The 17,461-nt window shown below is 47.9% G+C and overlaps 2 protein-coding genes across 3 annotated transcripts; both read left to right on the forward strand.

Annotated features, from left to right (window-relative positions):
- Positions 1–8,238: 8,238 nt before the first annotated feature.
- LOC125544066 (cytochrome P450 CYP72A616-like) lies at positions 8,239–11,103 on the forward strand. Of its 2 annotated transcripts, XM_048707603.2 has the most exons (4): positions 8,241–8,663; positions 9,415–9,635; positions 9,732–9,976; positions 10,097–11,103. In XM_048707603.2, exons 1-4 carry the CDS (start codon positions 8,375–8,377, stop codon positions 10,908–10,910), a joined length of 1,569 nt encoding a protein of 522 aa, XP_048563560.1. In that variant the 5' UTR covers positions 8,241–8,374; the 3' UTR covers positions 10,911–11,103. The 2 variants fall into 2 exon arrangements, with proteins under 2 accessions (XP_087403383.1, XP_048563560.1); XM_087547257.1 differs by having other exon boundaries at positions 8,239–8,663; positions 9,415–9,976.
- A 3,126-nt stretch (positions 11,104–14,229) lies between these two features.
- LOC147979937 (RNA-binding NOB1-like protein) lies at positions 14,230–15,303 on the forward strand. The gene is made up of 2 exons (XM_087547258.1): positions 14,230–14,943; positions 15,039–15,303. The coding sequence occupies exons 1-2, from the start codon at positions 14,527–14,529 to the stop codon at positions 15,078–15,080; spliced, it is 459 nt and encodes a 152-aa protein (XP_087403384.1). The 5' UTR covers positions 14,230–14,526; the 3' UTR covers positions 15,081–15,303.
- Positions 15,304–17,461: the final 2,158 nt, after the last annotated feature.

Genomic DNA, 17,461 nt, shown 5'->3' on the forward strand with positions numbered 1-17,461 from the left:
GTCCTCTAATTGTTGTTGCAAGTTTTACGTGGCTGAAGTAGGGTTCTAGCAAGAACGTTTTCTTACCTACGTGAAAGCCACAACGTGATTTGTCAACTTCTATTTACCCTTCATAAGGACCCTGTTCATCGAATCCGCTCCAACTAAAGTAGGAGAGACAGACACCCGCCAGCCACCTTATGCAACTAGTGCATGTTAGTCGGTGGAACCGGTCTCACGTAAGCGTACGTGTAAGGTTGGTCCGGGCCGCTTCATCCCACAATACCATTGAAGCAAGATAAGACTAGTAGCGGCAAGAAAGTTGACAACATCTACGCCCACAACAAATTGTGTTCTACTCGCGCAAGAAGAACTATGCATAGACCTAGCTCATGATGCCACTGTTGGGGAACGTTGCAGAAAACAAAAATTTTCCTACGGTTTCACCAAGATCCATCTAGGAGTTCATCTAGCAACGAGTGATTAGACGCATCTACATACCTTTGTAGATTGCGAGCGGAAGCGTTCAAAGAACGTGGATGAGGGAGTCGTACTCGACGTGATTCGAATCACCGAAGATCTTAGCACCGAACGGACGGTGCCTCCGCGTTCAACACACGTACGGTAAGCGTAACGTCTCCTTCTTCTTGATCCAGCAAGAGGGAAGGAGAGGTTGAGGAAGATGGCACCAGCAGCAGCACGATGGCGTGGTGTTGATGGAGCTGCAGTACTCCGGCAGGGCTTCGCCAAGCGCTATGGAGGAGGAGGAGGTGTTGGAGAGGGAGGAGGAGGCAACCAAAGGCGTGGGATGAAAGCCCTCCTTCCCCCACTATATATAGGAGGGCCAAGGGGGGGGGCGCCGGCCCTAGGAGATCCAATCTCCTAGGGTGGGGCGGCAGCCAGGGGAGGTTTCCCTCCCCCCCAAGGCACCTAGGGGGTGCCTTCCACTAGTGGGACTCCTCCCCCATGGAAACCCTAGGCGCATGGGCCTAGTGGGGCTGGTGCCCTTGGCCCATGTAGGCCAAGGCGCACCCCCTACAGCCCATGTGGCCCCCCGGGGCAGGTGGCCCCACCCGGTGGACCCCCGGGACCCTTCCGGTGGTCCCGGTACAATACCGATGACCCCGAAACTTGTCCCGATGGCCGAAACAGCACTTCCTATATATAATTCTTTACCCCCGGACCATTCCGGAACTCCTCGTGACGTCCGGGATCTCATCCGGGACTCCAAACAACATTCGGGTTACTGCATATACATATCCCTACAGCCCTAGCGTCACCGAACCTTAAGTGTGTAGACCCTACGGGTTCGGGAGATATGTAGACATGACCGAGACGACTCTCCGGTCAATAACCAACAGCGGGATCTGGATACCCATGTTGGCTCCCACATACTCCACGATGATCTCATTGAATGAACCACGATGTCGAGGATTCAAACAACCCCGTATACAATTCCCTTTGTCAATCGGTATGTTACTTGCCCGAGATTCGATCGTCGGTATCCCAATACCTCATTCAATCTCGTTACCGGCAAGTCACTTTACTCGTACCGTAATGCATATTCCCGTGACCAGACACTTGGTCACTTTGAGCTCATTATGATGATGCATTACCGAGTGGGCCCAGTGATACCTCTCCGTCATACGGAGTGACAAATCCCAGTCTCGATCCGTGTCAACCCAACAGATACTTTCGGAGATACCTGTAGTGCACCTTTATAGTCACACAGTTACGTTGTGACGTTTGGTACACCCAAAGCACTCCTACGGTATCCGGGAGTTACACGATCTCATGGTCTAAGGAAAAGATACTTGACATTGGAAAACTCTAGCAAATGAACTATACGATCTTGTGCTATGTTTAGGATTGGGTCTTGTCCATCACATCATTCTCCTAATGATGTGATCTCGTTATCAATGACATCCAATGTCCATAGCCAGGAAACCATGACTATCTGTTGATCAACGAGCTAGTCAACTAGAGGCTTACTAGGGACATGTTGGTGTCTGTTATTCACACATGTATTACGATTTCCGGATAATACAATTATAGCATGAATAAAGACAATTGTCATGAACAAAGAAATATAATAATAATGCTTTTATTATTGCCTCTAGGGCATATTTTCAACACCTCGGGATACGCGACTCCCAAGGGAAAAAGGCTAGGTGGCGAATGGTAAAACCAAGGTTGGGCCTTGCTGGAGGAGTTTTATTCAAGGCGAACTGTCAAGGGGTTCCCATTATTACCCAACCGCGTAAGGAACGCAAAATCCGGGAACATAACACCGATATGACGGAAACTAGGGCGGCAAGAGTGGAACAAAACACCAGGCATAAGGCCGAGCCTTCCACCCTTTACCAAGTATATAGATGCATTAATTAAATAAGATATATTGTGATATCCCAACAAGTAAACATATTCCAACAAGGAACAACATTGCCATGTTCCAACAAGGAACAAACTTCAATCTTCACCTGCAACTAACAACGCTATAAGAGGGGCTGAGCAAAGCGGTAACATAGCCAATCAACGGTTTGCTAGGACAAGGTGGGTTAGAGGCTTGGTTCAACAATATGGGAGGCATGATAAGCAAGTGGTAGGTATCGCAGCATAGGCGTAGCAAAAGAGCGAGCAACTAGCAAGCAAAGATACAAGTGATTTCGAGGGTATGGTCATCTTGCCTGAGATCCCGCAAGGAAGAAGAACGAGTCCATGAAGAAGACAAACGGACGTAGACGAACGGGTCCTCACAACACGACGTTATCGGAACCAACCCGAAGAAGCACACAACATAGTAAACAACCAACACATGAACATGATATGATATGCGGGATGCGGTATGCGATGCATATGCATGATTTGACAAGGAATTATTGGACCTGGCCTCAACTTGGAAATCCAAGTGTACCACTGGAAAGGTGAGATGAAATCGCTTGAAAACGATATAAAGATCACCGGAATCGGAGTTACAGTTTGGAAATGGCAAGCAATTCAAATATGGCACCGGTCTGCGATATACAGCAAGTAGCCATCTAAATGCAACAAGATGAACATGCTACAGCACTCAAACATGGCAAAAAAATACATGGCAGGTATCCACTCATGATGCTTAACAAAAGATGAACACTGAGCTACGGCTAATTCATCAATTAAAGGTTCAAACAAGCATGGCAAAAGTGCATATGGTAAACAGATTTCAGACTTAGTGAAATTAACACTTGTGTGGAATTTCAGATCAGGTAGCACACTTTGTAGCATGAAAACTATAAGCTACAGGAACTGAATATGGCAAAGTAAAGCATGGCATGGAGCTACTCAAAGAGCTTAACAAAAGTCCCTTAGTGACCTTGAGCCAAAAGGGATCAGATAATACAATTGCAAGTATGTGAACATGACAAAAACATAAACAGATCACAGACTTAGAGAAAAACTGGAGCATGCAAATCAGATATCAAGTAGGCATGTTTACGAGCTCGATTCACTCACTACAGGGCAAGGCATGACTATCTAAGCATACACCCATCAAGAATACACATTATGCAAGCTAGACATGGTAAGAACAGCGAATAACTAGAGGACACCTGGCACATCGGTCTCGGGGCGTTACACGTGTCCACATCAATGTCCCTGTGACATGGAGTCCTACTATGTCGTCTTTCCGCTGCCGCGTAGCTATATCATTGTGTTTGAGGCCCCCTTCATGTTAACTAAATAATGTACATATGTGCAGCATAGTCGTGTGTGCTGCTTGGCCTCACTACTTGATGTACGAATCGAACCTATGTTCCCGCCGAGTATCAATAAAGCGGTTGTCTTTCTGTACCAAGTTGTTGTGTGTTGCCATAAGACTTGATCTCTAGGCTGGCAATGCAAGGTAAACCGGTTGCTCTGAGCCGGGGTGCCACACAATACTCCACTTGTCCAGACACGGTTTAACACTTACTCACTACTCATAGTACCCTACCTAGCTAGTCAACCCATGAAGGCATCCATGTCGCCCTTGATAAGTCTCGCTCAGCTCCAGCTCCAACTCTCCCTCTCGATAACTGATATAACTTGTCGCAAAGATGGTGTTGCCCGTCGAACATGACTGCATTTCGATGCTTCCATAGAGTCCACATACCAAGTGTTATCACCATCCGGTTGTCCTTTCTTGAGTATTGTCTGCTCGTCTTACTGATGCACCAATCCATGAGTACTTCCCCTTGAGTGGGCGCCCACTCAGGTAAGCCCAAAGCCATGCAAACCATCATCCAAGTTTGCCTAGCGAAAACGCACTCGAGAAGGGTGTGGTTCATTTTTTCCGTGTGTTGATCGCACAATGGGCAGCTGTCTTGGTGAGGTAGCCCCCAACAAGGCGATCCGATGTCCAACGCCAGCCCTTAAATGCTAGCCAAGAGTAAAACCGGCATCGAAGAGGCACACTTGATTTCCACGTAAAGTTTGCTGTTGGAGCGACCTCCTTGCCCCAAAACTTAGCTGCATAGGCTGATCTGGTCGAGAACGGTCCATCCTACTCCCAGGCCCACTAGACCATGTCCGTGCCCTCAAGGTTCACCGTGGCGACGCGATCCCATTGAGTAAAAAACTCTAGTAACTGCTCCTCCATTAATCCCCTGCTGAAATCCCGCGCTCAGGTGCCGTTCGTCCTTGCTTCCACGACCATTCATGATTTTTGTAATCTGCATGGGACTTTGTCATAGATCCATGGTGCTGGCTCCTTCACCTGATAGCCCTGAAGCCAATGATTCTCCAAAAACAAGGAGGCCTGCCCATCACCGATCATAGCCCTTGTTGCTGCATGGAACAAAGGCATAGATTCTTTTGGCACCGTGATCTGGAACTCACACCATGTCCGTGTGGGGTCAGCTCTCTGCAGCCAAGGCCATCGTGCCTACATTTCTATGTTCAACCATCTGAGGTTGGGGATTCCTAGGCCTCCCACCCACTTGGGGGTGCACATGGTATCCCATGCCACCACACATTTTCCACCTTTGGCCTGAGCCTTGCCGCACCATAACAACCCCCTGCAGACCTTGGTCATTGCCGCAAGTGTCTTAAGCGGAACGTCCAACGCCATCATGGCGTGAATGGGTATCACACAAAGGATTGATTGGACCAGAAGTAGGCGGCTCTCCAAGTGGGCAAGTATGCTGCGAGCTGATCCACCAAACCTTGCAACTGCGATGCCGACTATAATCTGATTGTGAGTGCTAGTCCAAAGTACTTGCAGGGGAAAGATCCGGTTGGGCACCCCAGGATTTCACTAACCGCAACCATGTCATCTATCGAGCATCGGATGGGTATGGCCACACTCTTTAATAAGTTAACCTTTAGTCCCAAAGCTTCTCCAAAAAGCTCCAAAATTCTTGAGCGAGTTCTCAGCTCAATATCCCGTGGCTTAATGAAAATCATTACGTTGTCCGCGAACATAGACACCCTGAGGTTCATTCCCCTACTTGCTAGGGGAGAACGGATACCTCGTGTTGTAGCAAGCTCGAACATCTTTTGTAGAGGCTCCATGATCACTATGAATAGCATTGTTGACAGCTGATCACCTTGGTGTAGCCCCTTGCAGTTGAAAATAGTTCGTCCTCACACTCCTTGACCAATATCCTCGTGGAAGTACTCCCAACTAGTCCACAAATCCATGACAACCACCTTTCACCAAAGCCCAATTTCCTCAGCATCTCGATGAGAAACGACCATTGGTGGCTAATCATCCTTCTCTTAGGTCTCGTCTGTTCCTAGATCCACTGGCCTCTGAGTCACTACGGGGAGAAGGGAGAGGTTCCTGGATTCTTGGGCGGTTTCCATGTGGTGAAACCATGGCGCATTGGTAGCTAGTTGTTCCACTGTGACCATGGTGGAGCTGGAAGAGAAGAACAGACTATTGTGGAGTGCCTACCGATTGGCTACCAGCAACACGAACATGGCGGTCGCAGGAGGGGCTTCGAGCAGTAATCCAACTGGAAGATGACCAGTTTGGCAGTGCATATGGGGGTCGCATGTACCTCAAAAGAAGAAGATTCTAGCATGGAAAGTTGCCTCTGGAGCATTAGCTACCAATGTTTGCAAGAAGTACATGCATATTTCAAAAAGGTCAACGTGCCCACTTTGTGGCAGAGAGGAAGAATCAACCTACCATGCTTTGATCGCATGTGAGCATGCAAGAGAATTGTGGGAACGTATGAGAGAAAGGTGGCCATTACCCAATGATTCCGCACTTATTGATACAAGGAATGAATGGCTACTAGACCTACTCGCTTGCCATGGACAATATGAGCGGGACTGTATCATTATGCTAATATGGAGGATTTGGTCCTTGAGAAGGGACAATACACATGGGAAAGATGTCCCAACAGCTCAAGTATTTGTTGATTATCTTCAAAGCTATATGTTATCACTTGAACTGTCTAGGAGATACATTATAGAGGAGCTTATGAAAGGGAAGATGCTGGTGGTGGAAATGAGGCCGGAAATAAGAAGAAAGAAAGCAGCAAAAACGTTGTCGTGGCTGGCGCCTACAGCAAATCGTGTTGCTCTGTCTGTGGACGGATCTTTCTTAGGAGTGGACGGCATGGCGGCGACCAGCATGATCTTGAGACGACATGACGGTGGGGTTATCTTCGCTGCATATCCATATATTTTTAATTGCAACGACGCTCTTGAGGCGGAGTTACATGCTATCATGCAAGATATGACATTGGCGTTGCAACGTACTGAAGATCCTGTTATTGTTCAATCGGACTCCTCGAAAGCATTGTTAGCTTTGTCTGAGGAAGGCCTCTTGAGATCGGCATATGGTCATTTGGTGGCAGAGATAAAGTTCCTTATGCAAGGGAGAGGGTTTATTCCCATGAAAATCAAGCCTGAGCAAAATAGGATGGCAAATAGGTTGGCATCATATAGTCGAGTAGAAAGTAGTACTACTGTATGGCTACATAGCGCACCATCATGTATAAAGAATCTTTTGCCTCCTGATTGTAACCCTAATATGATGGAATAAAACTCTTTTCATATTGCAAGAAAAAAAACAGACTATTGTGGGATGAACTATGGCGGTTGTCAAAGTCCAACATCATACATGTAAAAATTGTTGGGAAGTCGTGTTAAAAAAAGGAAATGGTTGGGATGTCAAATCAATGTTCACGCAGTTGACCGCAAGATGGGAAGAGCGAAGACGCATGTTGGCGTTGAACGTGAGCGCTCGTGGAATATCAGCCCCAGATAAGGAAAACACTGACCGAAGTTATGTCAACTTATTTGGCAAACGTAATTCAACGTTGGAACCGGGGCATGCAGGTACGTGGCGTTGGACTAGAGCGCCATGGCACGTGTTCTACTAACACATGTCTCCCAAAGACTAATCGTCGTCTATTTTTTTTAGAATGGACTAATGGTCGTCTATTAACACGCAGTCCGGTCGTCCCATGCACACATCTGCATTCACTTGATCTTTCTTAGACGAGCTAGCAAACACGCACGATGATCGATCAGAGTAAACAGAAAGACGGACGTGGCCGGCCTTGTGTGCACCGGGCGTCCCGTCCCGCCCAAGCGCGTGCGCCCATGCTAGCGAACGCAACGGGTGCCGTCATGCAAAGGTGCAACAAAAAGACGGACGAATTCCACAAAGCGCACGATAGGATTAGGATTAGGTATATGGCCATGCATGTCCCTGGCCATGCGTTGCACATGTAATTTCTAATTTGCGGCGGTCGTCCAGACATGCATATTTTCCTTGCCTTTTTTGGTTTCCAACGGGAGTTTTGGGACGCTATCTGGTTCTAAAAAGCCAGCCAGGGAGAGCTTGCGCAGGCGCTTTCGGTGCACGGCATGACCACTCTACGTGCGACGCTGCACCTTTATGACCTGTGTGTACGAAGACGCTAGCTGCTTCAAATGGGAAGGAGAAAGCAGATAGTCGGCTGTTTCCGAAAGAAACACGCTCTCGATCGACTGCAAACGACCCACAAAGATTGAGGCCCATGCAGCCAGCCACCTAATTGTAGACCAGGTTGGTGCCGTGCCGCGTCCCTACGCTCGCTTTTCGTCGTCCAACTTTGCTCCCTTTTTTTCCCACACGGATCTTCTCATTTCACAGGGATTGAAAGAAAAGACCACTTCCCCGGCCTGCTGTGGACTGTAGAACCATCACGGAAACAGCCCAGGGCGCAAAAATGTGCTCTATAATGGCGGAAAAGCATGCGGTGCAAAAGGCCTCCACCATCTTTTATATATAGTGGTGGAATGGAAGGTGATCACCACAGCACTCCTATCCTACGCCCCCACCCACTTGATCACCGCAAGAGAGCAAAGCATCAATCAACCCCATTCCCCTTGCGCTGGCTGCTCCGGCGTGTTCTGGGCCAAGGCGACGAGCGTGATGGGATCGCCGGTTTCTTTTCCACGGGAGCTGCTGTACGTGGTGGCGGGCGCGACCATCGCGTGGTGCGCCGTGCGGGCGCTGGAGTGGGCGTGGTGGAAGCCCCGGCGCCTGGACCGGGCGCTGCGGTCGCAGGGCCTTCGCGGCACGGCGTACCGCTCCGTGGCCGGCGACGCGCCGCTGGCCGAGAGGCTCAACGAGGACGCGAGGTCCCGGTCCATGCCGCTGGGCTGCCACGACGTCGTGCCCCGGGCCATGCCGCTGTTCCACCAGACCATGAAGGAGCACGGTACGTCTCCTACTTCTCTTGTTCTCTTTCTTGCCTGTCCCTTGACCTTGGAGTCGGCTGCATTGGTTTGCCTTGGAAACTTCTTTGGTCGCGTCACTCGGTCGTCCGGGAAAATTTTCCAAGAGCAGATTCAGTACCCCTAAAAAAAAGAGCAGATTCATCAGTTTTCATTAAAAAAAATGGTTGACTACCGGAATCATTTTTTCCTTGCATGCACCGCTATTGGCTATTTTTTTCATGCTAATTTTCTTTTGTGTGGGTTTTTCTCATGCTATTTTGAAGTTCAATTCAACTTTATTGCAGTTTTGTAACAGATTAGGACAACCAGATTTACGGACACTCAAGGTATCTAGCTATAGGAGCATCTGTAAAAGAGAGTATCAACAAGAAAATCCCATGCTGCATGATTGCATCCAAGGCCATATTCCTATTGCGTACGCTAGCTAGTAGACATCATCATTCCAAAGAGGAAAACACCAACTCAATAGTCCAGTTCGAAAGGTACCCACACTAATGTGATGATGACTAGACTCTAGATCCCACCCTTCTTATTTTAGTGGGTGCATCGGGCTTCATTTTTCTATCCACGAAATCTAATGATGTTCTAGCAAACTAGACAAACCGTACCCCACTTAGGTAAATGGGCTAACTGAAAATGAAAATGTAGACGTGTATTCATAATAACTGAAGAAATGAAAAAGAACTGCTGATACAAGCTACCTCGTGATTGTCTAATATCATTTCATTTCAGGTAAAATGTCTATCACTTGGTTTGGACCGTCGCCTAGAGTGACCATTACCAAGCCCGCACTGGTGCGAGAAGTACTGTCCAACAAGTCCGGCGACTTTGAGAAGCTCAAGTTGGGCCGACTTCAGAGGATGTTGCACAATGGCATTGGTAGCCACGAGGGCGAGAAATGGGCCAAGCACCGGAGGATCATCAACCCTGCCTTCCATCTCGAGAAGCTCAAGGTGATTTATTATTTATTTTTGGTTGGGTCATTGACATGGCGGCAGACTGGCATTGGTTGGTTCCAGGGAGTGACAAAATTGGTGTTCAATTTTCAGCGCATGTTGCCAGCTTTCGCTGCATGTTGCACCGACCTGGTGGACAGATGGGAAGGCCTAGCCGCGGGTGACGCGCCATGCGAGGTAGATGTCTGGCCCGACATGCAGAACCTGACAGGGGATGTCATCTCTCGCGCTGCCTTTGGCAGCAGCTACCTGGAGGGCCGGAGGATCTTCCAGCTCCAGGGGGAGCAGATCGAGCTCGCCGTGCTCGCCATGAACAAGATACATATCCCTGGTTATTTGTGAGTTCTCTGTCTGCGATTACTCTCCTTCTGCACGTACATCGATCAATGGTGCAAATTTGGGTTTTTCCTACGGCACTGCGCTGCAGACTCTGTCCTGATACATTATTGTATGTCCAGGTTCTTCCCAACAAAAGCCAACCGAAGGATGAGGCAGATCGCTGCCGAGATCGAGAGGATCCTCAAGGGCATCATCGCGAAAAGAGAGAACGCCTTGAGGGCCGGCCAAGCCACGAGCGACGATCTTCTCGGGCTGCTGCTGGAGTCCAACATGGCACACACCAGGGCGGGCGGCAATTCCAAGGCCGGCATCACGACCGACGACGTGATCGGAGAGTGCAAGCTATTCTACTTCGCCGGCATGGAGACCACGTCGGTGCTGCTCACGTGGACGATGATCGTCCTCTGCATGCACCCGGAGTGGCAGGACCGCGCCAGGGAGGAGGTCCTGCATGTCTTCGGCGACCGCACGCCGGATTACGACGGGCTAAGTCGCCTGAGAATTGTGACCATGGTGCTGTACGAGGTGCTGCGGCTATACACGCCGCTGACGGCGCTCCAGCGCAAGACGTACAGGCCGACGGAGCTCGGCGGCGTCAGGTACCCGGCGGGCGTGGTGCTTATGCTGCCGTTGTTGAGCGTCCACCACGACAAGGAGGTTTGGGGCGCGGACGCCCATGAGTTCAGGCCGGAGAGGTTCTCCGAGGGGATCTCCAAGGCGTCCGTCGACGCGCCGGCCTTCTTCCCGTTCGGCTGGGGCCCGCGGATCTGCGTCGGCCAGAGCTTCGCACTGCTCGAGGCTAAAATGGGGCTCGCCATGATCCTGCAGCGCTTCTCCTTCGACCTCTCGCCGTCCTACACACACGCGCCCTTCACCGTTGGCCTGCTGCAGCCTGAGCACGGCGCGCAGGTCAGGCTCAAGAGGCTTCACTGAGCTACAGTACATATTACAAAATCAGTTGATCTGCATGTACAGCATACTGGTGGATTCTAAGACTAATTAACGCACTCAAGACTCAACTACGTGTAAAAGGCCTGCTTGTGTATTGACTTTAGATGGAAGTCGGTTGTATCAGATGACTGGAGTTTCTCGACCAACGGTCAAATTTTCATTTGGAGAAACACTATATATCTTTCTTTCTTTTAACCATGCGAAACACTATTTCTTTTCTGAAAAATAACAAATCTATTATAAAGATGGTAAACATTTCTAACCGGGCGGACCGGCCGAAACTTGAGCCGGTCGCGCGCGGTGCGTACGATAAAGAGAGATCGAACGCTCGGTGCTCTCCCCATATCACAACACTCGGTGCTATCCTTACCCATCCACGCATCGATCTATCCCTCCTTCTGTTTCTTTCCCCACCAAGCTCTCCTCCTTTCTCCGCCATGGCCGCCACCACCCACCCCGGTACCCACCCTCCCCTTTCTGTCCTTGTGGTGTTGCCCCCCTCCCCCTCCCCCCCCCCCCCCCCCTCCCCCCGCGTGCTCCTCTCCACTTTTGTGCCTTGCGGAGTTCAGCGATGCTGGAACCAGCGGCCATGATTGATCGCAACTAACAACCGCCACAGTGGAGGCAGGAAAGCTCCGGTGCTGCAATAGGATTTTTTTTCTTGGAACCGGAGTCCAAGGATGCTCGAACCAGAGGTTGGAACCAGCAGCTGCCGGCCGCGAAGACGACAGACTCTGGTGCTGCAACCATTGTTTTTTTTTGCTGGAACCAAGTGGGAGGAAAGCTGCAACCACTATTGGCCGGCAAATTTTTTGCTGGTACCGGCAAGATTTTTTGTTGCGAGGACAGGTGAGAGTTTTTGGTGTGACCGGCAACGGCAACGTGTTTTTTGCTAGAACCGACAATATTTTTTGCTGGAATTAGCATAATTATTTGCTGGAATCGGTTAGTTCGTTTGCTGCTTTAACTTTTTTGTGCTGGAACCATTGTTAATTATGGCTGGAATCGGCTACTGTTTTTGCTTCAACTGACCAGCGGGAGATTTCTGTCTGCTGAGTTTTTCCGCTGGAACACGATGGTTCTAGTCGACGGCGAGCCGGTGCCAGCGCCACAAGAGATATTACAACATGGTGGTGACCACGAGCTAGAACCGGCGGGCGTCAGAGTTGCGACGATGGGAGGAGGCAAGCTGGAAGAGCATGTTGCAACCGAGGCAAGGGACCACCGCGAGCTCACCGGCGGTGGCTGGTCACCTATGCGTCCATGGCTGGGGGCCGGTGGCTCGCTGCCCCCGTCCTCTTCCCATAAAGGGGTGTGTTGGCCTGATGTGTTTGGGAAAAGTCAAAGGTATGTGAGAGTTAGAGGTTGGGGATGAAGTGGGAGACTAGATCTCGCGGTTAGAAATTGCCACACCGGACGCACGGGATAGGACCGGCTGAAAATTAGGTCGGTGCACCGGCGCCTATCACTGTCCAACTATAAAAATTCACCTAAAGTATAAAATATTTTAAACATAATAAAAGTTATGTCGAGCCTATGGACCAACGAACGACTATTGTCGCGTCAGAACGAGCCGCCAACATGTCACTGTTGTCGCTCCCATACCAAAACCCGACTAACCTGGTTAATGACAGCCCACCATATATCTTACAATTTAGATGCATACACACACCCTACCACCAAACGACATACTGCCGTGGAGTTTCAAGATGTGCCACACTATCGACAGGAATCGATGTCACCTGCCATTGAAGTAATCCGCTTAAAAAAATTCAGCTAAAACGAGAGAAACAGAATGTCGGACCAAGGGTTTGATCTCTCGTTGTTGGGGTACAACAACCCATCTTAGCTATTCCCTCCGTTCATTTTTATAAGTCGTTTCAGACAATTAAAATTGATCTATTTTGCATGATGTCTGAAATACCTATAAAGACTTATAAAAGTGAACAGAGGGAGTACCAATCATGGCTTGGTTCTTAATGATCAAAATTGTTATTGCCGTGGAAACAACAAAATAATAGAAGGTATGCCATTGTTAGTACTCAAGAAGTAAATTAGTGGGGCATGTACGGAAGACCTTATAGCGGAAGTCACCATACACTGAACACGAATAGGTCTAATGGCCTCATTGAACATGAATTGCTTTGTGTTAGAGAAACGACGAGAGACGTGTAGCCACATCCTAAGCTTCCCCTCTCTTGATGATCTGAGCCTTACAAGATCTCTGGAAGTATACTATATGTCAATATATTTTTTCCTTACTTAACGCAAAATTGCAAACGTAAGAACATGACGTCGAACATATGTATTGACATAATTTTGTGGTTTACTTTGCTATGACTCACATCTTGTGTTTATTTTGCTGTTTTTTTCGTCTTGAGTCAACATGCATGTAACTATTTGTATATCGAACGTAAATTTCAAATTTAGAGACTTGGGAAAACTAACTTATGTTGCACCCTTGGGACTGAGTATGTATATATGTATTTATGTTTGTATTGAGTCATTAAACTTTACTAAGTGCAAAGTCACACCTTTGAGATACTCTCACGAGACACACACAATATCATAACACAAAGAAACTTAAACCGCACTTCAATTGTCGATATGTAGTTCCCCATGCTTCCTATATCTAGAAGTGTCCAAGGCGAGCCAATGATAAGAAGTAATTATCAAAATCTATTTCACCAATATGGTCATCATTGGTGACCCCTATTGTACTAACAAGTGGCTAGCACTTCCAGCTCATAGTTAGTATCTTTATATGCTTTTGGTGAATCCAAGATTCACATTGAGTTCAAGAAACATGTACTGTGTAGAAGGACACATCCAAATTAAATAGAGATAAATTCAATCTAAAGATACTAGATCAAATATCAAAGTTTCCCACTCCTTCCAACCTATTCCTCAAATTTTCCACCTCCCCGGTACTTGCAAGTATTCCTACACTTCCAAGTTTGTAGCAAAGTGAAATAGTAAAGTAAAAGTAGCAATTTTGATGAAGATTTCAGTAATGGAGAATAGACCCAGAGGGCCATAGATTAACAGTGGGAACTCCCTCGAAACAAGCAAGTGGTGTGGTGAACAAATTACTGTTGGGCAGCGATGAAATTGCAATATTTATATTTATGACTATGATCATTCATGATATAGTCTCATATAGACATTACGTGTGTGATAAGTCGTTAATCCAACTGCATCTATAAGAAATCTCAAACGTATATATAATTTTCTATTATTTCATGCTATTATATTATCACTTTTATATACTCCCTCCGTCCAAGAAAAGTTGTCTCCATGGCAATTTTACAGAAAACCTCTCTCCAAACTCCCGACACAACCCGCACTCCTCGTCTTCTCCAGTCGATGCTCCACCGCTCCGACACAGGCACATGGACGCCGGAGCTCCCCTGCGCCGCGCTTCTCCCCTGCTCTCCCGCGCGTCCTCCACCGCCGCCCCAGCTACCTCCTCCGTCGCTCCATTTTGCCTCGCACAGCTCTCCGGCCTCCCGAATCTCCCCTCTTTCACCCCAAAAATTGCTTCTTCTTCCTCCCGCCATGTCTCTTGCTCGCGCCCACCCCCTCCCTCCTAGCGTTAATGGAAGAAGCGTGGCCAGCCCTCAGCCTGGTGGCCAGCGACGCGGTCTTCCCGCCCCCGCCTCCCCACGGTACCGCAGCTCCGACCCCTGTGGCGTGGGACGAGGCCGCGACGGCGCGACAGGAGACGGTGGCCAAGGAGTCGTCTGCGCAGGCGATGAGCCAGATCGTGTCCAGCTGCGCCAACTCGAGCGGCCTGGCCGTGGCCGTCGTCGACGCCAACGCCACCATCTCTGGTGGCCCCATGCTCGCCTCCACCGCGGGCCGGCTGGTCAATGTGCTCGAGATCCTCAAGGAGGTGCGCGACGCCGCATCGCACCGGAGACTCACGCTCCTACCCACCCCCGTCGTGACCGTCGAGCCCGCCCCTGAGTTTGTCAAGAGTGGTCGAATGTTTACTTTAGCCGGCCCAGACCTCGTACTGCTGTTTTCACCTGCTGAATAGAGCTTAAGCTCTGCACTTTCATGGACTGAAGTTCATTTTACTCATTATGCTTCTTTCTTTTTCTATAGGAAACAACGAAAACTTCTGTGCATGGAGTAATTGGGATCTGAAAAAAATTACAAATCAAGTTTAGCTCCAGAATGCTCCAAATCATTTGATCAAGTTTAGCTCTTTGCAGTGTTGTATTCTATAGGGCCAGCTCGAACCGTGTGCACCAGGAAGAAGGCCAGCTCGAACCAACAGGATGCCTGCAAAACGATTTCGAATGAGGTGCGTGTAGTTAGCAGGTTAGTTGCTCATGTATGTGTAGATAGAGGTATGAGTAGCTAAATTCAGAAACTTTCCTACACTAGGCACTGTAAACTTCCAGTACACACAATTCAGTTATCTTTTTAGTAGGAAAATTTTAGTAACAAATTTCAGAAGCTTAGATTTTCAAGGTAAATCTAACTATGCTTGAAACTGAAATTTAAACTGGGCATGCAGTAAATTATTATTTTAAATGCTCCAAGCTAATCCAAGTACTAAATTACTCCTTGCTGGGGGACATTTCCAAGAAATAATGAATGAACTTCTTCCTTTTCAACAAAATCTTTACCTGTAAATCCAAGCTAATCCAAGTAAATTTGTGGCTTATCAAACTCCAGAAACTAATCTAATGGGTGCAATCTCTGCTTCCTTCCTTCCATGGCTTTCATTTGGTGAAATAATGAATGAACTTCTTCCTTTTCAACAAATCTTTACCTATAAATATCTGAATATTTTTGCACAAGTACAGTTGCAGTGGACTGCACAAGTACTTAAATGCTCCAAGAAGAAGAAGAATTGTAATACTCCATTTGTAAGAAGAAGCATATGGTTTAGATTCTTATTCTTCTTACAAATTGATAGATTGTGAACTGAAATTATTTGGAAATAAGATAGCACTTGAGATAAGATAGCAATTGACCTAGCTGATTATAATTTTCATCACACCATTCTGTACATGATCCATGTGTTCCATGTAAATTCAGATTAACTGATTCAAGCAGGTGAGTTGCTGCCCGCTTTTGACAGGGGCCGACAAATTAGCAGTATAAAGTTGAAGTCATACACATGACACAATATGTGACACATGACATACACATGACATACTCCTATCATTTCTTTTCCTTTCCCTATATACTCCTTCCCCTTTCCTTTTCCTGAGCTCTATTCCCCTTGTTCTATAATGGCCATCGTGTCAGTAATTAGCTCTGTACTGGAATATACACCAGTTATCTCCTCTCCACCATTTTGTAGACGGTCCTTGTGTAGATGCGGCAGCTTGTAGGTATTTCCTCCTTGATCTTTCATGACTTCAACCATTACTGCTTGTAGTGTGATAAAGCTTTTGAACAACTTATGTGCATCATAATTCTCAAACTCCTCCTCTACACCATGTACCAACTCCTGGATATTCATAGGTGCTCTGCAGTTGGTTAGGGATTGGAGGGAGCAGTTGGTTAGGGATTGGAGGGAGCGGTGAAAACAAAGGTCTAAAACATTAAGCTCGGGGCTGTTAGGCGGTTGCTGTAACAGTCGAATGTCTAGATCCGTTTGTTGCATAGCTTCCAAAAAACCTGCATCATTAGGTAGGTCATGTGGTCTCGCATTATCTTGTTGGATGAAAATTGTTGTGCCCACATCTCCGCAGCGCCACTTGTCTTGTATTGCAGGGATAACTTTATTGATCAGGTAATCTCTATAGACGAGCATGGTTACTTTCACTAATTTCATCTCTATCGTTCCTCGATCTCTGTTTTGGTTGGTTCTTTGCGCCTCAGTCTCTACCACGAACACCCAAGTGCTACTTTTTCCATCAAATGTTAGTTCCCCATCGTCGGTTGTAACGCCCCACATGTAACCTGCCATATTTGTATTCCAACTCTTGCCATTTTCGGCACTAAGTTATGATATTCCTCCTTGTTGGGTTTCGTCTCCGTGTTGCTTTTGTCTTTGTCATGCTTCTCATATCGTGTCATCATGTGCATGACATTTGCATACGTGTTCGTCTCATGCATCCGAGCATTTCCCCATTGTCCATTTTACATTCCGGCGCTCCTATGTCCTCCGGTGTCCCCTTTTACCTCTTTTCGTGTGCTGGTGTTAAACGTTCTCGGATTGGACCGAGACTTGCCAAGCGGCCTTGGTTTACTACCGGTAGACCGCCTGTCAAGTTTCGGCCTTGGTTTACTACCGGTAGACCGCCTGTCAAGTTTCGTGCCATTTGGACTTCATTTGATACTCCAACGGTTAACCGAGGAACCGAAAAGGCCTCGTGTGTGTTGCAGCCCAACACCCCTCCAAAGTGGCCTAAAACCCACCTAACCCCCCCATCATCTTGGTCGTTCAATCACGATCGCGTGGCCAAAAACTGTGCTCAATTTGGAGCCTCCTAGCTCCCTCTACCTATAAATATAGACCCCCTCCGAAATTTCGGGCGAAACCCTAACCACTCCCTCTCCTCGCG

The sequence above is a fragment of the Triticum urartu genome, chromosome 3A (genome assembly GCF_056163025.1).
Source record: "Triticum urartu cultivar PI428250 chromosome 3A, HENAU_Tu73, whole genome shotgun sequence".
Classification (NCBI taxonomy): Eukaryota; Viridiplantae; Streptophyta; class Magnoliopsida; order Poales; family Poaceae; genus Triticum; species Triticum urartu.